This window comes from Cyprinodon tularosa, unplaced genomic scaffold, assembly GCF_016077235.1.
Source record: "Cyprinodon tularosa strain WSP-4 unplaced genomic scaffold, ASM1607723v1 ctg782, whole genome shotgun sequence".
Classification (NCBI taxonomy): Eukaryota; Metazoa; Chordata; class Actinopteri; order Cyprinodontiformes; family Cyprinodontidae; genus Cyprinodon; species Cyprinodon tularosa.
In genome coordinates, this window is record NW_024039543.1 from 252,975 (window position 1) to 276,766 (window position 23,792).

The 23,792-nt window shown below is 39.6% G+C and overlaps 1 protein-coding gene across 2 annotated transcripts; it reads left to right on the top strand.

The window, feature by feature from the left end:
* Window positions 1–70: 70 nt before the first annotated feature.
* On the top strand, window positions 71–23,792 carry LOC119773768 (F-box only protein 41-like). Of its 2 annotated transcripts, none has more exons than XM_038270900.1 (17): window positions 71–280; window positions 3,561–3,733; window positions 7,280–7,813; window positions 7,905–7,984; window positions 9,317–9,389; window positions 11,231–11,449; window positions 11,538–11,602; window positions 11,784–11,930; window positions 16,187–16,341; window positions 16,426–16,652; window positions 19,217–19,332; window positions 21,171–21,323; window positions 21,397–21,492; window positions 21,609–21,727; window positions 21,893–22,051; window positions 22,261–22,376; window positions 23,348–23,792. In XM_038270900.1, exons 1-17 carry the CDS (start codon window positions 271–273, stop codon window positions 23,408–23,410), a joined length of 2,505 nt encoding a protein of 834 aa, XP_038126828.1. In that variant the 5' UTR covers window positions 71–270; the 3' UTR covers window positions 23,411–23,792. The 2 variants fall into 2 exon arrangements, with proteins under 2 accessions (XP_038126828.1, XP_038126829.1); XM_038270901.1 differs by having other exon boundaries at window positions 16,429–16,652.

Here is a 23,792-nt window from a genome sequence, read left to right on the forward strand (position 1 = left end):
TTGACCTATATATATATTTTAAAAAAAAGGTGATTTATCAGCAGTGACACGTCACGCGGCTCCTACGTCAGCAGCAGCAGCAGCAAGCGGAGGCTGCTGGCTGGAACTGGGCGCGCGGGGCGGTGGTGCATCCGGTCCCGCTTCGATCCATCCTGCAGCTCTGAAAGCCGCCGCCGGTACCGGACGGTCCAGACAGGATCCGAACAGGAAACCATGGCAACGGTCTTCATGGAGACGGTGCTGAGGAGGGCGTGACGCAGCGGATGATCGATGATCAGAGGTATGAGGCTGCTGACAGCTGATCAGTTTATAACTTTAGCATCAATGAATGGGATCCAGTTACAGTCACTTTGATTAAATCAATCAATCACTGATCAGGTCTATTCAACTGGAAAAAATCTACAATTATTTAAGCTTCATTTTGGTTAAATTCCTATAAATTACTAGAATATTTATTTCTAATGTAAAGAACGGTTATTATTCTAAGTCTATTTTATTTTAATCACATTTAACAGTAGTTTTAATTTGTCTGATTTTCATTTTATGTGACATAAACAGACAGTATAAAGATGAACACTAAGGGCCCAGTTGGACCCTTATAGGTCAGGTTGGACATGCTTTGGGTGGTGATGGATGTGGATCTGATCTGATCCCTGCTTTAGAGGCTGATAACATCTCCACACGTGCATCAGGAGGAGAATTCCTCACAGCCCGTCTCGCCTCAGATCTCTGGGAAATATCTCCACGTTGTGCAAATTCATGATTAAACCAGCAAAACTGTTGCAAATTAAACTCCATCAGGAGCTGAAATGGTTTAGGGATCTTCACTGTTGGATGCTCCTGCTACTGCCTGATGAAAAACACTGTCATGGTGGCTCCATTTAGACCCGCTGCCTGTTAATCTGCTTTCACACTCATCTCTGGTCTGTAGAGAGGAGTTAAAAACACTGTTTTCCATTTCTGAATCGATTCTTAAATTAATTCCTAAAGATTGATTCTTAGCCAAAAATCTATTTAAAAAATTTTTATTTTTCACTGTTCTTACAGTCACCGTTAACGACCATTATTGTTTTAATGTGCTGTTGAATGGTAATATAATACTAGTATAAATATGTTGCAGCAAATTGAGAGCGGACCAAATCTGATCGATAGAGAAAAATCCACTACTTTTTCATCCACTAGAGGAGAGGTCACGGATCCGGACCCAAACTGATTTAAAACATTTATAAATTACTGCATGTTGTCTGACGACAGTTTCTAATTTTACTTGCGCCTCTTCTCCTGTTACGGGGAAGCGCCCCGGAGCGTTAAGCACCAGGCTACACGTGATCCAATGAGCTGCTGTCAGTCTGGGTTGCTGCTGCTGCTACTTTTAGACACAGCAGGCAAACCTGTGGCAAGCCGGGCGATGGGAAAGAAGGAGAAGACGATGAGAAAAAGAGAGCAGAGAAAGTGTGGACTGCTGGAAGAACTGTGATGAACTGGGGAACGAAAAGTTGATGCTCAAAGATGACCCTGAACATTTAGAGGATGTTTGGCTCAACCTGCTGCTGTGAAGCAGGATTCTCCACCATGAACAGAATCAACAATAAATCTGGATCCAGGCTCAAAATGAGCTCCTTGATATGTGCTTGAGAATGGCTTAGTCTGCATTCAAACCAGGTTTAAAGCCTTGCAGGGCAGAATAAAGCCCACTGCCAACATTAAGACAGAAAAAAGAAAGAAATAACAGTCAGTTCAGGTCTTTTATAAAATATCTGAATCAGGAAATGATCTATATACCAAACTGAACAATTGTTATTCTCTACTTAAAAAAACTATTTAGATTTTAAAATGGAAAAAATGTCTATTTTTGAAAGTTTTTTTAATTTAAAAAGTCATTGTATAACATCGATGCAAAAACACCCCATTTTATTTCAGTGTTAAATTCCTTTTAAAGTAACAGATTATGATTAACTTCTTAACATCCTATTCTGCATACCCAAATGAAAAAGCAAATAACTTAGGAACTGTACGCCCAAATTACACGTGCAATACATTATTTGAAAGCTAACATCCTCTAGTTTCTGAATATATAAAATTGGGTGAAAAGACCACAGACTAACCGGCATCAGTTCAAACATGACTCAAAGTTTGTTTTGTTTTTAATCTCAGAAATGATAGGTCTTTTTGAACAGCAGTAATAAAGAAAAAGCAGGTTTTTTTGTATTATATGTGTTCTACATCATGTCAACCACAAATGCAGAAAATGTCAGACCTCTAGCTATAACAGTTCCAGGGGCTTTGAACTCTTGGTGTCAGCTTGGAGCTGCGCGCAATGGCTCCATCTGCTGGTAAAAAAATGTCCGGTGGAATTTTATGCATTTTGAGTTATTACCCCCACTTAAGGTCCTCCGGGTTGCCAGCGACTCGATGGGGTTTTAAGAGGTTAAAAAAGTCACTGGACCTTTGCTGGTTGTTAATTTTCTTTATTCCGACCCGACTGATTTTTAGTTGGTTACCCCTGATCTAGACGTTCACACAGCCATCTAAAATGGCATAACCACTATATAGTGCCCTGATATAGTGATTAGGGTGGACATTCAGACACCCAAAGATCCAAATGGGTCTGAACATGGATGCCAATTGGAATAGAGTTCCTAAAAATCCCTCTCTCTTTCAGAATAACAGTTTTTTCCAATCGGACCAAATCTGATAAGAATCCTGAGTCTGACATCATTATACAAACACACATTTTTTATCTGATCAGGCCTTCATCCCCATTATTTGTGTACATGTGAATGTACGTAGTTCATGAAAGCAGTTTGGGATTTTTTTTTATCAGTTTAAAACTTAGCAGTGGTTTAAATGTACCAGCATTAGACCTCAGACCCTCTCATTAGTCATTTATTACCAGTTATTAGTTAGAATCTGACATAGAATCTATTTCTTCCCCTTTTAAAGCATCATAAATGAAATGATTACAGATAATCTAAACACTAAACAAACTGCTTTGAAGCACATTATTTCAGTTCCAGCTATGATCATCATTAGCAGGTTAGATAAATGATGCATCTGTACTGGACAAAAGTTCTGATGAAGGAAAACCTTAAAATGACCCAAAACAGACTGAATGGTCTGCAGAGACTTTAAGGAGAGGAGACGACTACAGAGAAATCAGAATAAAGCTTCATTTCCAAGCTGTTTTACAGCTGAAATAAACAAATATGGGAACATATGATATGAAATAAGTCGTTTAGGACGATAACCATAGCAGATATTAAACAAACAGCAGCATTAGGGAATCAGATGAAGTAGGATCCAGGGGTAGAAGTTGGGAGCAGAGCAGCGGCTCCACGCCCCAGACGGTTCTTTATTCCAGCTCATCCATGCGTGAGGAAATTCCTCTGCACGCACTGACCCTCCAGTGAGCGATGAAGCCGACAGAAACCCCCTCACACCTCAGATGATCCAGCTCCACTATCCTCATCTTAATGAGATCAGCTCCACTCCGCTTCATCCTCAACTCTTTAGAATCAATAATGTAGAAGCTCAGACTCGCTGACCCACTTTCCCTCCAGCTTCCAGGGTTCCTGCTGCCGCTCCTCAGACAATCATGTCTTCCTCCTCTTCCTCGGAGCTGCCCTACTTCTGTCCCCGCTGTGGCGACCAGTACCGCTTCTCATCCGTACCTGAGCTCCGCGCTCACCTGGTCAGCCGGCACACCTACGAGACCCTGCTGGTGCTGTCGCAGGTAAATCCGCTGCATGATTTAAGACTCAGTCATTTCAGTAAAGGTTGAGGTGATAAATCTGTCCCAGAGAACAACAGAAAGACCAACATTAGAATGTTTTTTCTCCTTATAATCGAGCTGCTGTATAAAACCTGGAACTCAGCGCTATTCCTGACATTTTGAATTGAGAAAGCTTCCTGGATGGGAAGCGAAATGTTCTCAACCAGCTAAAATAAATTAATATTGGGCTACGAAACTAGTCCAAATTAAAAAAACGTAATATTATCTACACTAAAACAGGCGAAAGCTTCTGATTGGAGTTCTGCAAAGAAGCAGGAGAGAGTTTTTTGATTTGTGGAACTTGAGAAATGTAAGTTAACAACGTTAGGATTTCTTTTATTTTATCTTTTAATCAGATAGCCAAAGGCTCCTTAAAGAAGATCTTTTATGAAATGAAACCAGGTGAAACGGAAACGTTTAAACGTTTCCTTTGGAGGAGTTCTGGATGGAGAATATTGACAGACAAAAACTTTTTTTTTGTTACATCTTAAATGCAAAATGTTTACATATTTTTTATTATCTTGGTATAATTCCTGCTCTAAGTGGGTTGCTCTATCAGCTAAAGGCACATTTTAGTGGCCCTATACTCCAGTTAACGATTAATCAATTACTAAATGAGTTCACGATTATTTAAATAATTTGTGAATATGATTAATTGTTTCAGCCCTACATAAAATACATGAAATGGGCGACACAGAGTAACTACAGCCCATATGTACAACTTCTAATATTAATATTTTAAATGCTCAGTGTCAGTTACTCTTATACCGTAGTTCCAGTGCACATGTAAATACAATACATTTATTTGCCGTCCGTTGAATGTATTATTTTGCATGATCCAGAGAGAGCATATGTCAGGTCTAAGCACCTAAAACATCATAAATACAACAGGGAAAGAAAGCAGGCACAGAGACAATTAATTTAGTTTTACTCGCGAGGAGAGTGGGAAGAGACTGCGGAGTTTACAAATCTCCACCCCACTCTGCCGTTCTTCAGCTTTCTCCTTGCTATTTATTAAAGTCAGAGGGGGAGGTCCCTAGTTACACAAGCTGAGGTTGCGCTAAAGGAATAGGAAACAAGAAATACAATTCAATTTGCAGCTTCAGGCCCCGTCCACACGAAGTCAAACCCTGGCCTAAACGCACAAATTTTTCACCAAACCAGCCTCTCATCCATACGAAGCCGGCGTTTCGGGGGTCTGTAAACAATCTTTTTTTTTATTCAGCCTTCAGAGTGGGAAGATTTTGAAACGCCGTTTTCGCGTTTCCATCTTTAAGCTCTAACCGCATTTTTTTTTTACACACATGCGTCATAGCGTCGCCTCTAAACACGCATGCGCGACACAGTATCACAACAACAATGGCGCCGTACTGTGTTGAATGGTTGCTGCTCATGCTACTCACCCTGCTGTCGGGCTTCCAACAGAATCTTCTTCTTCTGGAATATCTCCAGGAAGAACAGAGCAATATCGACGACATAGTTCAGCACCTGAATTTGACTGAACCACGAAAATGGACCCGCAGGGCAACCATGTATAAATATTAGTGCGCATGCCCAACATTTGGTCGCTTATTTTTGCTTTGGCACCACAGCGCCACTTACAGGCCTGGCATAGATTTTGCAGCGTTTTCATGCATTCGTGTGGACCATCACATTTATTTTACGTCTCCGTCTTTACGGCAAACGTTTTGGAAAATATCAGCGTTTCGTGTTCGTTTTGACTTTGTGTGGACGGGGCCTCAGTGAACAGGTCAATTTGCATTTAAATTTCTTGAAGTCAAATGGTCCGAGAACCTCCTGGTTTCGTTAAGCTTGAGCAATACTTCCTGAGAGTTGACCTATACTGCTTGTGCAACACCTCTCTGGAACAGTAATATGTCACACATTATACATCATAAGAACAAACATTAAGTATCTTATACATAATTATTCCAACAGCATATTACATAAAAAAATAAGAGTGGGTTTTACCTCTTTTTTCCTCTGCACAATTCTATATCTTCAGAAGAAAACACAGGATAAATCCACATATAACAGACATATTTAGACTAGGGATGCACGATATAATCGGCCCCCTATCGGTATCGGCCTTAAAACTGAATATCGGACATCGGCCACCCCACCGATATTTAACCCGATATTTGATCAGCTTCTGAGTTTCTAAAGTCTTAAAAAAAATAAAAAAAAATACTACTTCTTCTTCTTCCTCAAAAAACTTATTTTTTACAGACTTAAAAACTTCTAAAGACGAGGGAAAAAATATTGATACATTAAAATATCCCAATATCTTCATATGCTGATATATTGTCATTTAAAAACACCATATCAATCTCTTTTACTAATGAAATATTGCTATATGTCATCGTTATGCTACGAAATCCCAGAAAATTCACGAAATGTTGCCATATTTTTATATGTTGATATATTGACGCGGTATCGATCTATTTTACTAACAAAATCTTACAAGAATTTGCAAAATAGATTAGAATAGAACGATGAAATTTCACGAGATTTTGAAAGTAAAATAGATCGATACCGCGTTTTTAAAAATCTATTTGATATCAGCATATGAAAATATATTTGAGTATATTATTTGTGTCAGAAATGGATAACAAAACTGCTATTTTCAATGACTACTTATTTTTGTCCAGCTTTAACATCGGTATCGATATCGGTTATCGGCTACATGAGTTTTAAAATATCGGCATATCGGATATCGGCCAAAATCCCAATATCGTGCATCCCTAATTTAGACTATATTTGGTTAAATAGGCACTGGTAAGTTTAAATGCAAACCTTTTCAAAGTGGAAAAAGTCCTAATTCCACATTCATCAGAGCCAGTGATGCTTTAAACGTTGATAAACAGCATCTAGTGAGTGCAGTGCTCATAAGATTTGTATTATTGTGGCAAGAAATGCTGCTGTTCTCTTTAAACAAAATGAGCCCTGAAGCTCACATTATGCATAAAAAAAGAGCATACATATTTTGCAAAGGACCAATGAAACTGAAGAATAGTGTCCCTACCAAAGTTGAAATCAAACCTATGTCCTTGGATCAATAGCTCAATTATTATTATTAAAATAAGCCTGCAGATCATCTATTAGGAAGTTACATAAACTATTTCATAAATTAGTCGTTGTTTGAGCTCATTTTAAAATCAGAAACAGAATCAAAGGATTTCCTATAAGTATCCAAAGTGCTCCTCTCCCTCCTGCTGCGTCTATAAACAGCAAGATGTGACGTGACAGAGCACTGAGATCCAGACTGGATCCAATCAATAGAAAGTAAATTAGTGCAGCAGACCTCACCGTCAAACTGCTGGTAATTATATAAACATGTTTAACAGGTTCGATCTGGAGAACCGGTTTCTTCTCCTCCCGCTTCTTTGTTTGGTCTTTGGTTTCTTTGTTTAACAGGTTTAACAGACATTTAATCATCTCTAAACCACATTTTAAACACTTCTTTAACCAATTCAGCCTGGGTGACCTCATCTGCTCATGTTTCAGGGTCGGGTCAGAAGTTCTAGACCCGCTGCTCTCCTCCCTCTTCCTGGACCGGCTGTGTCCCACAGCGGGACGTCCTCTCTGAACATGGACACCCACAGCTTCCTTCCACCGCTGGCCTGCTTGGACCTCGCCTCGTCTTCGGCCTCCATCCAGCTGCTCAGGGAGATGTTCAGCCCGCCGGACCGCGCTCTGCCGCCCCCTCCTAGCCAGGCAGAGATCCCCTCCACCGCGCTGGCCCTACCTGGGTCTCTGGACCTGCTTCCTGGGAAGAACCTCGGCGATGTGGGGGTCCTGGGCCTGGATTTCAGCCTGTCGGTGGATATCGGGCTAGAGGAGCGGCTGGGGCTGGGACTGGACCATAAAATCGCTCGCACCTTCGCAGAGGTGGAGGAGAGGGTGAACCGGCGCGTTGGACGACTGAAGGCGGAGCTACAGAAGAGGGAGGCGGAGCTTCAGCGAAAAAGGCGTGATAGGGAGCGGCTGAAGAGGGAGAAGAAGGAGGTGGAGGAGAGGGCGGCGTACCTGTCCAGACAGGTAAGACTCATTCTAAGCCTCTTATTAAACACTTAATGTGTTTTTATTTACAAACATCCAATTGTTTCTGAAGCATTTCTGTTTCCTTCAGGTGTCCGCTGCCGTGGAGATGATGGAGCGACTAAAGAGAAACCTTTCAGAAAAAGAGACGGAGCTGAGCGAGCGACAAGAGTCAGTGCCTTTAAAGTCGTAGGGAAGCCATATTTAGATGTCAAATCATTCTGGCTTGAACATGTATATAAATATAGTCTTTATCAGACGATATGGTCCTAAAATTTAGATAATTTCTATTTAAAATCTGTGGGGGGCTTTTTGTTACCTTATGCGGACCAGTTAGTTTCACGTTAGCTTGTTCACCTAAATTTGGCCAATCATATATCAACGGTCATCTGTCAATCAAATTTTTTCGGTCATAGCATCTTGATTCATATGTCGCAGCTAATGTAGTTCCGTCCCAGTGTTCACGGGGATGGACGTCTGTGTCTTCAGCAGGCGTAGAGCTAACAGAACTGGCAGCGTTGCGAGGCAAGGGCTCAAACATGTACGGCTGTAAGCCTTCTACACCAAACCAAGCTTCTGCCGCCCTGGCGTCCTCTTCCACAACATCTTCGTCCCCGCTTTCCTCCTCTAAATAAAAAATGGATGACTGAGGAGACTCATCCACGACCTCCGACACTAAACTCTCCTCCTCTTGCATGTTTCCTCTGTCCATAGCGTTCCTTGACAGTGTCGTTTCTAAGTCACCAATTTAGTGCTACTTGGTCCCAATGGAATTTCCCATTGGGAACCTACTAGCACTAAGTTGCTAACTGGTTAGCAAGATGCTTCTGACAAACCGGCCACAACCAAACTGGCTTGTGAACCTTCCACCACAACAATCCCGCCCCCTTGATAAACGACCAATCACATTCACTTTGTCCACTCGTATAAAGTCGGGCACCACTCGGGAGAATTCGGAAATGCAGCAGTTGGAACAGACGCTTCCCTACAGCTTTAAGAGGTTTATTTGGGGGAATGTGTTTTATTTTACCATCCAAGTGTCTCCAAGCTGCTGATGTCTCAATCTGCAGCTTTTGCAGACAACAGACCAAATGTAAACAACACAAGCTAAAAATAAGCAGCTTCAGGCTTCAGGGTTGAAGTGTGTCTAAATGTAGTGAGTCTTAAATGAAGCAGCCTGTATTTAATAAAAACACAGAGAGCGGCGCAGCTTTAAAGGTCAGTTAAATAGCAGTTTGCTCTCAGCAGATCAGTAAATACCACCAGGAAGTCAAAGCAGTGAGCAGAGAGACCTGGTTTCTAGATAGAGGACACGTCATGTTGGCTTTACCTCAGCCTGACACACAGTTTGCTGTTCAAATAGATGCAGGATGACAGGGGGCCCAGCAGCCCTGAGGGGTGGGGGGGCTGCTTGTGAGGTCAGACCAGTGGCTCCAGTTACCTCTGTGTGTTAAATGAACACATCAGTCTGTCTGTTTCACTAATCTCTTACTGTTTTTACAGGGAGATGGTCGACATCGAGCTTTTCCTGCGGCAAACGGCAGAGAAGGAAGCAGAGGCCAAATCCAGGCTGCAGGTGACTGCCATGTTCAGATTAGATTAGAGTAGATTACATTGGATTAGATCAGATCAACTACTGGATACTGATTAGATTAGGTCTCTGAGCTCCTCCTCAGCTTCATTCACAGCAGGATTGATGTGACGTTCAGACACCACAGATAGGAGAACAACAGAACAGGTTGTTAATATGGAAGGTTAGGAGTGCCAGATTTCAATAAATAAATAACATTTAACAATTGTGTTAACAATTTATTAAAAATGGAAGCAATTTATTTAATAAATACATAATTGATTATATCGGCTTAATATTAATAATAACAAACTTAATATTATATAATATTAAGTTTGCTAACTGAATATTAACTTGAACCCTAATATTTAAATAATATGCTAATATACTTGCTGAAAAAGTTAAAGTAGACTATCAAAACAATTACGATTTTCTGAGTTAACTTTTATATTTCTATGTTTTCTCGTTTCATTTTAGGGTTTTAATTTTAAATTTCTAATACTTTGTAGGGATAATTGATGTTTAGGTAAATAGAATAATGTTTGTCAATCATCAACAATTGAGTATTATTTTTTTTTAAATCATAAAAAAGTCTTTCAAAGTGAAAAATTCTGTTCTAATGAATATTTACATTCTCATACTTTGAAAACTAAATAAATACATTAAAAACATTTCTCTGTATATTTTTAAGTTGTTTTCACTATCAGCAGTTTGGGAAAATTAAGATTAATGAATGTTAGTTCATGTTAGCCAGTCCATCGCAAGGCAGTATTATCTATTATCAAGTTATTTAAGATTACTCTTATTTTTCAAAAGCTAACTTTATGTTTACCACTGTCCTGTTTGTGAAATTTTTTAAATCTTTAGTTCATTATTTATACATAACCTAAGTGGAACAGACATCATATTCTGGTATTAAAGACTGAGTTTTTTTGTTTTTTTAACCACAAGGTTGTTTCTACAGGTAAAGTAAAAGAATTTTGAAAGCAGAAAAAGATTATGTTTATGTTTTTATTATAACCTTCTGCAGAATTCATAGGTCTTATTAAATAAACTAAAATAGAAAATAAAGACTATAAGTTAATGTTGAATAAGTGCAGTCAGCATTTGTCTGAAAATATGGTTACAATTTAAAAGTACATGCTGTTCAAATTCTGCTTCATCTAAATCTAGCTTAAAAATTATAGGAGCTTAAAAAAGAAAGAAAGAAAGAAAGAAAGAAAGAAAGAAAGAAAGAAAGAAAGAAAGAAAGAAAGAAAGAAAGAAAGAAAGAAAGAAAGAAAGAAAGAAAGAAAGAAAGAAAGAAAGAAAGAAAGAAAGAAAGAAAGAAAGAAAGAAAGAAAGAAAGAAAGAAAGAAAGAAAGAACAAATAAATGCTGCCCTGAATTTTGGATATTAACTGATGTTGAAAAGCTAAAATTCTTCAAAATTAAAACCTGATTATTTTCCACGATTAATCGCAACAATTTATTCAATTCCAACCTAGAAAAAATAGAATCTTACATTTTTTTGTATTAACTTCAAAACATTTTTGCATCAGAGAATATCCATAGTTTTATTCCTGTAAAAATGTGAAATTAGTCTATAAATTTGTAACTTTTTAGGCAGACATTTACTAAGGAAATATTTTTCCCTTAATTGAAAATGGCCCGAATACTGTGGTAAAGACCAACTAATTCATTTCAATTCAGGTTATTTCTATAGCGCCAATTCACAACACATGTCATCTCAAGGCACTCAAACTAAGCATGCTTGTAGCGACAGTGGAGAGGAACAACTCCCTTTTAACAGGAAGAAACTTCCAGCAGAACTAGTCTCAGTGTGAGCGGCCATTTTCTTTATTGTAGGTTTTCATCGAGACGTTGTTGGATCGAGCCGACCGAGCAGAGAGGCAGTTACTGCTGCTCAGCCACAACCACTTCACAAACAACGACAGGTTTGAATACGCCGAGCCGTACTCACCCTCTGAGGTGTACTCACCTGTACCTGGACGAGCTGGGCGGAGCCTGGACGGCAGCACCGATGACATCATCCCCAACAAGATGCAGGACAGCATTGGAAACAGGGTAAGGAACCAGCATCTGGTCATATAAGGATTAAACAAAAGAGAAAATCTGTTTTATACATTTGTTTGCTGTCTGTTTATTTATTTAGAGAAGCTACAGTGTCTCAAGTTCCTACAGACTGGGAGAGCAAACACATGGACACCATCACTACAGGTTCATTAAATTGTCCTTTGGTCACAAAGACTGTTTGTTTCCTAAATTTCTTTGACACATAAAGTTCCTACAGACTTTGAAAGCATCGGGTAGCTGGAAGGATTATTTAAAGCAAGGCGTTACAGACGTAGTTATTGCTTCAGCTTTTGAGCTTTTTCATCACTCCTCTTGTCTGTTTCAGTGGTCTGAATGAGGAAATGAGGACCTTATCTCTGGGCTCGGGGGGCTGGGACTGTGAGGGAGGACTGCTCCACTTCCAGCCGTCTCATTACGCCGCACACTGGACTCCACGGGAAAGAGAGGGATTCAGACGGAGAGAGAGAGTCTGGTATGTGGATTAAAAGGGAAGGGAAATAAAAATTAAAAACAAAAAAAATCTTATCAAAAAACGACCATTATAAGTCAAATTTAAGTAAAGTCAATGTATTCGTATAGCACTTTTCAAGGATAAAAATCACAAAGTGCTTCAGAATAAAAACGTAACAATAGAACAATGTAGAATACAATGTAAAACTACATTAAAAAAAAAATGGAAAAATACAAACAAAGGCATAAAAACCTGCTTGAATAGCAGCATCTTCAGTTGCTTTTTAAAAAACCCTATCCTATTGGATTTAAACTCCCTTTAAAGCTTTAAATTTGTTATTTAAAATAAACTAGACAACATGGTTAATTCCAGATTAATAATTCAACACTGCAGGGAATTTCATCATTCGGTTTATTAAAGACCTTTATTGTGGAAGATATTGAGGAAATCCAGTCTTTTAACAGTTTATCCAGAAACCAGTGATTGATATAAAAAGTTAAACGTAGAGTTAAAAGTAAAAATCGTTAACTAATTTAGTAATCGATTAATGGTTAACTGGAGTAGAGAGACTTAAAAGAAGAATTTTTTATATTCTTTTTTGTTCCTGCATTTTTTTATTTTTTCCTACTTGCTTTGATTCTGTTTTATTTTCCTGTATTTTAATCATGTAAAGCACTTTGCATTGTCTTTGTACTGAATTGTGCTATACAAATAAATTTGCCTAGCCTTGCCTAAAAACTTGACTTTAGCTGACACAGTGACCCACATAGAGCAGTAATTATACCTAAATTGTAGAAAAAATATAGAAACATTTTCCATTTAAGATTGAAAAAAAAAAACGTTTTCGTCTGTTAATATACTCCATTCAGAACTCTTTAAGTGGAAAAGTTTTAGTTTCACTTGGTTTAACGTCTTCTATCCAATTATTAATAAAAAAAATAATCAACAGATTAATTGATTTGCAAAATGATTGTTAGTTTCAGCCCTAGTCTGTTTTAAAAATGTATTCATTAGTTTAACTTTATGGCTGTTTCTACGCCAGCATACAGGATAAAATCAGCAGAAGGCGACTGCTTCTTCAGGGACTCATAATCTAACAATAAAAACAAAATAAAACATACATTCATATTTTAGGTATGTTAAAGATAAGGAGATCTTTAAAAAGAATTCCATTTGATTCAACTGATCTTAATTTTTCACTTTTAACCTTTGATTATTCACACAATGAACCTCTAGAAACATTTAAACCCTGTTAATAGCCAGATTTCATCCATCAATAATATAAAATGTATGTTTTTCTTTTTTTTTTTCTTTTTTCACAATGTTCAATGACAATTGTCATGGGTAAAAAGTATTTTTTCTCCAGTTAAATAAACAGAGATAGATGGATTTCACTCAGTTGTTATTTTATTTTATCTTTGCAAAGAGAGAACAGTTCATCATACGGCCGTTATTGTTTGGTAATCAGCCCTGTTCTAATCTAGACAGAGTTTGTATCCCTTACTTATAATGAAAAAGCTGTGAAGGTTGTTTCAGAGTCAAAACAAATTACACACACTTTGGTTAAACAATAACAAACATTGAGAAAGAATTTGGCTTGTTATGAGAATAAGTGTCTTCAGTGGCGGCCGGCCCATAGGGGGCGCTGGGGCACCGCCCTCCCTGATAAGAAGAGAGAAACGTAAAATATATTTTTAGAAATTAACTCATAAATGTCAGTTTTACTCTCTAGACTGTGTACCTATAAGCAAAACAAATTGTATAAACTACATTTCCCTATCTACTGTCATTAATTTGTGGATTTCCACAGACAGACTCCTACCGTCTCTGTTCTGGGGGCGCTGATCAGACTGACCCACATTTGCAGAGAATCTGTCAATCATGTACTATTGCTAGGTGAATTTAATGGCCAATCAGCGTCTCGGAACTTTATGGTATTGGGGCGCTGAAAATACTGCGCTTTAACAGGCTTCTGAACCCAAGCGCAGGTGCAGACAGTTAGAGGGAAGATGGCGAATGTAACGACCGAGATGCAGCTTCCACCAAATTCGGTGAGATCGTTATTTATCTACCCGTTTGCCAGAAGAATATCCCTGTTGTAGGATATGAACATTTCATGTCATGGTTATTGTGACTGTGACGAATCCACCTCGTCGCTTAAAACAACCTCTCTAACTTTGCGCACCACACACACATTCCTGTTATACTGTGTTTGTGAGGACCAATACACTCGCGCTGAGATCAGTAGCTCCATTAACTTAAAGCACACAAGCTGTTCCTGGTTACCTGCTGGCATATTGAGGGTGCACACTTAATATTTCAGTGGGGTTAGCCGTGTGTGTGTGTGTGTGTGTGTGTGTGTGTGTGTGTGTGTGTGTGTGTGTGTGTGTGTGTGTGTGTGTGTGTGTGTGTGTGTGTGTGTGGGTATGTGGGGGGTGTGGGTGTGTACGTGTTTATGCGGGGACTTGTCATCTTCAGTCTGGTTGCGTCTTTGCTGGGTTCAAACCCAGTTTGGTGTAATTGAATAAGTCAATGAATCTGTGTAAAAGAATTAAGTTGTAAAAATTATTTGTTTTGTTTTACATCAATTGTTTGTGGAGGTAATATATGGACAAAACTGATTAATGAGAAGAAATCAGAAATAAGAGAGCCTGATGTGAGGGGCTTAAACTATTTAATGAGGGCTGTGGGAAGAAGAGCGGCAATTTTTGTTTTCCGTTTCTTTGTTACATTGCTGGTAACTGGAGGGAGGCTGAGGCCCAGAGTATCTTGTATGTTTAGTTTCTTTTGCACCCTGTTTTGAGTTTTTGAGCTCAATAAATCACCAACACCGGTAACCCGACTGAGACTGGATTCTTGGAGGCCAAAGAACCCCGTCACAGTGACCCAAATCATCACTGTTACTATTATTATATAGTAAATTAAATCATTACTGTTAAATTGTATGTATTGTCCAATTGTTTATTTGAATTCTTATTCCGGATTAGTTGGAGACATACACTAGGCTATATCAGCCCCACCAAAAATATTTTTCACCAGCCGCCACTGAGTGTCTTCTATGCATGCCTATGTGTGGCCTTGCAGGTGGAAGAGACTGAAGGAAAATCTTTTTTCAGTGAGTAAATAGCATAAATAGACATACGAAATAAGAGAAATCTACCTCTTCTGACAACAACAATTCTAATTTAATGAAAATTAAGTAATTATTTAATGATTCAGGGCTTTAAAGGGTTTAGTTCACTACGTGCCCTCACAGATTCAGCCAAGCTTTCAAAGAGAAGAGCTTTGCATAGAAACAACAAATCACCAAAAGATCAAACCCATGGTGGAAATGTGATGTTTTTACCCGTTTTTTTAGAATGTTCAATGATAATTGTCGTGGTTAAGAAAAATATAACTATAAATTTTGTAGCACTTTGAGATTTTGTTGAAATGTAAAGTGCAATACAAATAAAATGTATTATTATTATTATTATTATTATTATTATTGTTATTATTAAATATTCAACAATCATCTCCAGTTAAATAAACATAGATTGATGGATTTCACTCAGTTGGGACTTGTTTTATCTTTGCAAAGAGAGAACAGTTCATCATACGGCCATTATTGTTTGGTAATCTGCCCTGTTCTGATCTAAACAGAGTTTGTCTCCCTTACTTATAATGATGAAAAAGCTGTGAAGGTTGTGTCAGAGTACATTATGTGCCTTCACAGATTTAGCCAAGCTTTCAAAGAGAAGAGCTTTGCATAGAAACAACAAAAAGATCAGACCCATGGTGGAAATGTTATGGTTTTTGCTGTGGGATTTCTTTTTTTTTCTGCTCTAACTGGGAATAAAGCTTTAAAAACCCAGTGGTTCTGACTGAAATCCCTGAGATTTCTACTGAAGAAAGCTGAAACAGGACTTTTAGATCAGCTCAGAAGCAGTCAGAGAATAATTAGCAGTAGAGGTAAGAGGTAGAGGAAAGGTCTTCTTAGAGTTTGTGGTATTTCTAACATTTATAGAAAGCTCTTATATTGATCAGTTATCACTTAATGCAAACATGGAATAAACTCATGGCTCAAGGCAAAGGGTCGGGTAAGGGATGTGCAATCTACCTATGCCAGGTTGTTGTAGCTTTTTACTTTTTTTTACTTTTTATCTTTATCTTCTTTTTATTCAAAAACTCCTTGTTATTAAGGTTTTAAATCTCAGTATTTCTTCTGCTTAAATAAGGCTATAATATTAAATGGAATTACATGATAAATGCCTGAAAAAAGTTTGATGATTAATCAGGGTTGGAGATGAAGGATGGGGGAGAACCTGGAGCAGAAGAAACATTCGACACCACAGCACTGAGGAAGAGGATGAGGAAGAGGAGGAGGAAGGCCTGTGGAGCAGTCCTGAGATGACGCACCACATATTTGCCAGAAAGCACACACCTGGAACAGGTAAGCACCTCCTCCTCTCATTGATTGTTAGAGTTTTAACACCTTTTATTTACTCTCCTTCCTCTTCCTGTTCCCCCGACCCAGTAGACACGCCCTACTCCATTGGCTCCACCCCCTCCCGCCATCACGCCAACAGGCAGACAGAGGCGGACACCCTAAAGATGAGGGCGGGGCTGTTCTGCGTCTTCCCATATTTGGACGTGCGCTCGTTGCTGCGCGTTGCCGAGGTGTGCCGTGATTGGAGGTTTGTTGCCAGGCACCCGGCGGTTTGGACACACCTTCGACTGGAAAACGCTCGAGTGTCGACTGAGGTACATCATCGTCCTTTTAAAGCCATCTCTGATTATTATCGTTAACCTAAGACCTCCTCAGTGTTATTTCTAATATGAAGCTAACCAGAGCTGCAGTATATTACCATCTGTTTGCTAATTACTCAGATACCATCAGAGGTGGGTAGTAAGCAGTATTTACTCAGTTACATTTACTTGAGTAACGTTTAGAACAGTAATTAAAGGTATCTATACTTTACTATACTCTTAAAGGTATCTATACTTTACTATACTCTTTACCTTATGTAATACTCTTGTGGAAGTATGGCTACTCTCATATGAGTAACACTTACATCATATATTAGTCTTAAAAGGAGACGGACTCCATGGCGAGACATATAGAGTCAATGGAAACAGTTTAGGACCAATCAGGTAACTAATGATGTGATTGAAAAATCAACTTTAAAAAAAAAGAGTAGCTCTTACAGCAGCCAGTTAATGAAATGTTAAAACATAAACAGCTCTTTTGGGAGATAATAGATGACATCATTAGAACATGGCTCCATTCCATCAGCAGCCTTGACTGTTATGGTTTTGGAGAAGCGCTGGTGCATTAGGGGCCACCGCTGCGCTGTGATTTGTCTGGTCTGTGTTATGCTACGTTCAGACCGCACGGGCTACAGGCAACAGAAGCAGCAGGTTTACATGCTAAGTCAAAGGCTGACACGCATCAATGCGTAGCAGAAGGTCCTGCAGCGCGTTTTGAGGAACGGAAGCAGCGCCTCGTGAGCTTCTGATGCACGTGATGCGCTGCAAAAGCAGAAGCTGCTGGAGTTGGAAGAATTTAACTTTTGCTGTTCGACGAGCCACATCAACCAATCAGAGGAGCTGCCTGCAGTTTGGATTATGTACATAAAAATGGCCCTCCAGCCATGGCGAACAGTAGCGGAAACCCCCAACAGGTGACCGGGCCAGAGGATGCTGTTGAACGGAATTCCCAGTGACAGCTCACCGCCATTGTACAGGGGTCTATGCAACTCTGACAGCTAAATAAAATTTGAAGGCAGGATCTGGCTGAAAGTTTCCAGGTGGACTTTCGCACTTAGAAACATTAAAACTAGTTTTTACCCACTGATCACGGCTAATATAGCAAAGCTGCTCTCTGTCATTGAACACAGGAGCAGCAGAAGCATCAGATGCATCTGGACACACTTTACTGGACGTCTGACCTTAATGTACCGGTAGACAAGCATCAATAATGAAGCAGCAGAAGCTTTTTTGCGGCATCCAATGCTTGCAGTCTGAACGTCGCATCATTCATTAAAATAAACAAATTGACTCTTTTCATTTCATAAGCCATTGTTACAGGCAAAGAAAGGATGGGGTAGCTCCGCTCAACATGCATCAGACCCAATTTTCTACCATGCAGCCAGAGCAGCAAAAATACTTCAGCCGTTCGTCAGAACTAAACTTGTACAGCATCAAAAATGAAGCAGCAAGCAAGTTTTTGCTGCTCCTGCTGATTGTGGTTTGAACGTAGCATTAAACTGTGTAGAGCATTAAGCTTTACCAGACTCACCATCACCCCCTGCAGGTCAGCCTGACTGCTCAGCTGATGTTACTCTACCCACCATCAGTGACTTGGACCGTTTGATGTCAAGTTATATATATTCTTTACACTTTCCTAATATATATTAATTACCTGCTGTGAACAATCGTTTCTATAAATTAATGTTGAGAATATGATATTATGGTTGTAATATTATTTATTTGCATTGTAATATTTTTATTTATAATTTGCAATACCAGAATTTGCACTTAATTCTGTCTGATTTTTTTTTTATTTTAAATCTAATTAAATCTTTTGTTTTCAACAATTACTCAGTACTTGAGTAATCATTTTACCCATAACTTTTTATTCTTACTACTTTCCTCAGTGCTGAGTAAAGTTTTATATTTATTTAGGTCTTCATTGTTATAATATATTTGGACCCAATATTGTTCAATGATGAATGAAATATTTTTGAAGCTTATAAGCTACTTAGGTACTAAAGTCAATAAAGATGTAAAACTAGGTTGTTTTAATGCTAAAACAGCAGAGTTGTGCAATAAATCTATCAAAAGGGTTTTTAATCCTGCAGATTACTGATCCTGTTTCTATGTTACAGCGATTAGAAGAAAGCTGTAGTTGATAGAAACCCTGACTGTTGCTGAAACAGCAAACAGATAGAAAAAGGTGCTGAGTTCCAGTGAGGCGGACGTTTGGAGAACTGGTCAATACCTGAAAATATACCAACATAAAATGAAGAGTTTTTGAAATATGAGTTAATTTAGACCAGTTTAGAATCATGAATTATTGTAGAGAGAGCTGCAGAAATGGATCAGTGTTAACTTTGGCTACAAACTTGTTAAATAAGTATAAAGACATTTATATTTCAGTTATTTAGTGGCAGACAGAATGATCTGCTTTTAGCTCTGCCGCCTTTAACAGGAATTTAGCTCTAGGACTATAAGGGGTCTGCAGCACAAAGGATGAGCATTTCATTCCAATAACTTTTGTTTGCATCCATATCTGAATTAACAGTCCATTTTTAATGTTTGTGTAGTTCCTGCAGACTCTGTCTCAGTGGTGCACTCAGACCCAGTCTGTCATCCTCCACAACCTGAAGCCTCGGAGCCGGCGGGCCGACGAGACGCGGGAGGATTACCACAGAAACACACGGTATCTCTCTCACACACGCACCCAACATACATGACCCTTAGCTTCTACTGGACTTATACGGGCAGCTCCTGTGAAAATGAACTTAAATATATAGGAGGATTTCTGTCCCTTTTAGAACATGATAAGAACATCAGCGGAGGGTCCTCACAAGGCTAGTAACGCCAGTAGACACAGCCAGGCAGCTCAGAGGGATTAAAAATCTGAAAAGCTCAGAGAAAATGTTGAGATATTATCTTATATTAAGCAGAGAAATATGCATGTTGCCATGGAAACAGCATATGCTGCAAAAACGTTCTGAAAATGATTAAAAATCACAAAATAAATGTATTTACTCTTAATTTGATTTAAAAAAATCAGAGGATCTGCCAATGAAAAGATAATTTTTAACTCTTAAAATAAGATAATTTGATATTGTGCATTTGAAATAAGAGACTGCAAAATTGTTTTATTATTTTAAATGTAAATTGTTTTATTCCTGTCATGATTTAATTAAAGGTCTGACCCAAAATGCAGAACACCAAACAGAGAGACCAGGGAAAAGTTTAACAGGTTTATTAAGAATATGGTGATGAATCCAGTGCTGCTCAGAACACTGTCAAACCGCAACTGGAAGGTGAGGGGAAGACACTGCGGTTAGTTCAGGCTCAGTGGGAAATTAGATTCTTAGGCTTGAATTGGAGGAATAGGTTGCAGACTCACTTCTCCAGAAAAAGGTGTCCTTTATGGAATTCAATCTGTGTGGAATGTTCCAGTGATTGTCTCGTTTGGTGTTACTCAGACTGCGGTTGTTCCTTGGTGAACGGAGAAGCTGACTGCCTCTCAGATTTCCTGCGGTACTTGAACGGGCTGCGGTGCAGATGAAACCTTTGCTCAGTGTGAAGCTCAAACGACCTCTTGGGGAAAGTGGATCCAAACCTCCTGTTTGGAATTAGTGTTGCACCGATACCGAGACCAGTATCGGACGGGGCCCCGATACTGCCCTAAAATGGTGGTATCGGTATCGGCGAGTACCAACAAATAGGGCACTGATACCATCTTGAGAGCCATAAGTTTATTCAACGATTGTCACCCACTCCTAGTAGGCAATAAAAAGTTCTACTGGATTCACTTTGTATTAGAGTTTTTCCTGCTTCACAAAGGTAGGCAGCAGCTTGACATGAAGCCATGATGGCAATTATTTTATATTATTATGGTATCGGTTTCGGCCAATACTGTACAGCCAGGTATCGGTATCGGGGCCAAAAAATGGCATCGGCGCAACACTATTTGGAACCCCAGCTCAGTTAGAAGCACAGTTGATCCCTCCAGAGAGAGAAGGTCCGAAAAAATCCAGTTTGCAGGATGACTTCCTGCCGAGAAGCAAAGAGGAAGACAAAGTTAAGGCTCTGGTTGACAAAAACTCAGTTTGACTCAGAAAAACTCAGCTTGACTAGAAAATCCAAAACTGGCAAAACAAAAACTCAGGTTAGACTCTGCTAAACTAAGCATGGCTAGAGTACCCTGTATAGGTAAACACTCTGGCATCGAGGTAGTGGCAGTCAGCAGCTTAAGAACACTCCACAGGTAATGAGGCAATGAGCTGCAGGTGTGCAGGGAGGCCCAATGAGGACGGGGCACCACCTGGTGGAGGAGGAAAGGAAACACAAAAACAGACCACACAAACTGGGTTCCTGACAGTTCCATTGGCTCAATTGAAGAAAAAATGCACTTATTTCAAGAAAAATTGCCTTTTTTGCAGTGTGTAGTTCTAACAGGAGTCCAGCTGTAATCTGAAGGTTTGACTGAAGGAACTGAAGGTGTGAGGGTCAGGAGTGACGATGTCAGGTGGTCTCTTTCAGAAGCAGCGTGGAGCCCGGCGTGGAGGCGCTGCTGCGCTCAGCGGGGGGCAGCCTGCTTCACCTCTCCGTCTCCCAGTGTCCTCACATGCTCAGCGACAGGACGCTGTGGATGGCCAGCTGCTACTGCAGGAACCTGCAAACTCTCACATACAGGTGAGGCTGCCTCTCCCACTGTCCACCTGCCTGCTGCTCAGTCGCAGCGTTTAACCGCTTCCTCTGCCGGCAGGAGTTCCTCAGATCCGGTTGGTCAGGAGGTCCTGTGGGCCCTGGGGGCTGGATGCAGGAGCATCAGCAGACTCCATGTTGCTCCGGCGCACCCCAGGTGGTTTTCTGTTTGATTCCTTTCAAATAAAATGATTTATTTACAGTGATGATTTCTGCCTTGTTAAAATCGACATGTTTAAATGAAATCCTCTGACCGTTATCTTTCGGTTTTAGCCAACAGCCGACTCGTTTCGGAAAACGCTGCCTGCAAACGATCGGCAGATGTTGGCCACATCTGCGTTCCCTCAGTGTGGGCGGGGCTGGCTGCAGCACTCAGGGATTGGTTGCTGTTGGTAAGTCAGAGGCCATTTTTCCAGCTCTTCCATAGATCATGTAAATATTAACGATTCATTAAATGTATCATTAATGATAAGCTGAATATTAATGTGTAATATAGAAACAGAACATTTGGGGCAGGATTAGAAATATTCTTGTGTGTTCCTGGTATTGCTGTGAAGTGGGCAGCTGCCCTCGCCTGCAGGTGCTGGAGCTGGAGCGCATTACTGACCTGAGCCTGCAGGTGGCGACAGAGCTCTGTAAGGCTGGACTGAAGAGTCTGCAGATGCTGATTCTGACCCACACACCGGTCAGCGGCCAGGCCATCCTCCACTTCCACAGTAGGATCCCTGTTCTGCTACTTACTGCTTTCAGCATTATTTATCGCATCACAGAGGTTCACCTTTCGTCCTCCTTACCTTATGTTCTCTTGACTTTCTGTCCTCCTGACCTTCCGTCCTCCTGACCTCCCGTCCTGCTGACCTTCCGTCCTCCTGACCTTCCGTCCTCTTGACCTTCTGTCCTCCTGACCTTCTGTCCTCCTCCACAGGTGTTTGCAGTAAAATCAGGTCCATCGTGGTGGACATCTCAGTGTCAGATTACTTTGAGGAACCGGATACTCAGGAAGCGAAACACCTGTTTGGAGAAATTCTCAGCACTCTGAAGGTGAGCTTTTCTCCAGAGAAAAGAACATTTAGTATCCAGAGAAAAAGGAACAATTAAATAAATTTTCTATTAGTTAATTAAAATATGTTTTGGATTATAAATTAAATAATTGTTATTTTGAAAATTCATTTATCAAGCACATATTGTGAATATTAAATATGCCATATAAAATATGAAATTAAATATTTGAATGTCCCCATAAATTAATCATAGTTTAAATCGGAGGTCTTCAACAGGTGGTCCGCGACCTCCTAGGGAGTCCACAGAGGTACTGCATGGGGGTCGCAAAAGTTTTGGTTGATTAGACTTTTTTTTTTTTTTTTTTTCCACTATTCGAAATGTCTAAATCCACATTAACATGAATTCAGCACACTGTAGTAAACAGATAAATGGAGGCAGAAGATGTCTTTCAGCGACACACAGGAGCTCTTTCTAGCTGGGCACCGTTTCATTCACAACACCTGTCCCATCAACCAGGAATCAGAAATACTTTAATAATCCCAGTGAGGGATTACTTTCATTTGCATTACTCCATCTGTAATAGAGTGACTGTAGGACTAGTTTGATATAACACCATTTAATACAATATATATAATTAGGGGGTCCCCGCTCCATTTCGCCATCAGTTTGGGCTCCTTGGCCTGGAAAACGTTAAAGCCCCCTGATTTAAATGATTAGATGTTATATAAAAAAAACATTTATCTAATCAAACAGAACAGATATAGCATGAAATAATAAAATGTGCAATAATTAACTGCTCCATAAATAAGTTAGCATACATAATGAAATATATACATTTTATCATTAAATGCTATTTAAGAGAATACATTCATATTGCAATATGATAATTAGAGTGAAATAGCTACGTGTATTTTAAGGTGTTTTTGGCGTCACAGGCTGAAATGTTCAGGAACCCCAAACTCTCAGTGATGGATTGAACATGTCTAGTCTCTAATTTCATGTTCCCTCAGGTCCTTCAGACTCGGGCCGGCCTTTGTGACGTCCTCCAGGTCAAAGCAGAAGGATTCTCCTGACCTCAACAGCCACACATCCAGGATCCGACTCTCCTTACCTCCAAGTTTACGACTAAAGATGCAGAAAAGGGCACAAATATCTCATGTACAACCATCTTACATGAATACCTTTATTCTTACCATATTTGATACAAAAAGTACATCTCTATTTTTTCCCGTTTATAGTTTTAACTAAAGAAACATTTGGTGTCTAAAGATATTAGCAGGTTGTTAGATCAGTGAGGCTCAGCAGGACCTTTCTGTCTCCATTTAACGCAGCAGAAACAGTGAATTCATGGCAGCTCGTTTGTGTTTACTTACAGAACCTTTATGGAAGAAGTAGTTCTTTCCGAAATACAAGAACCTGTATTATAAATGTATAGAAAACAATGAGATGTAAATA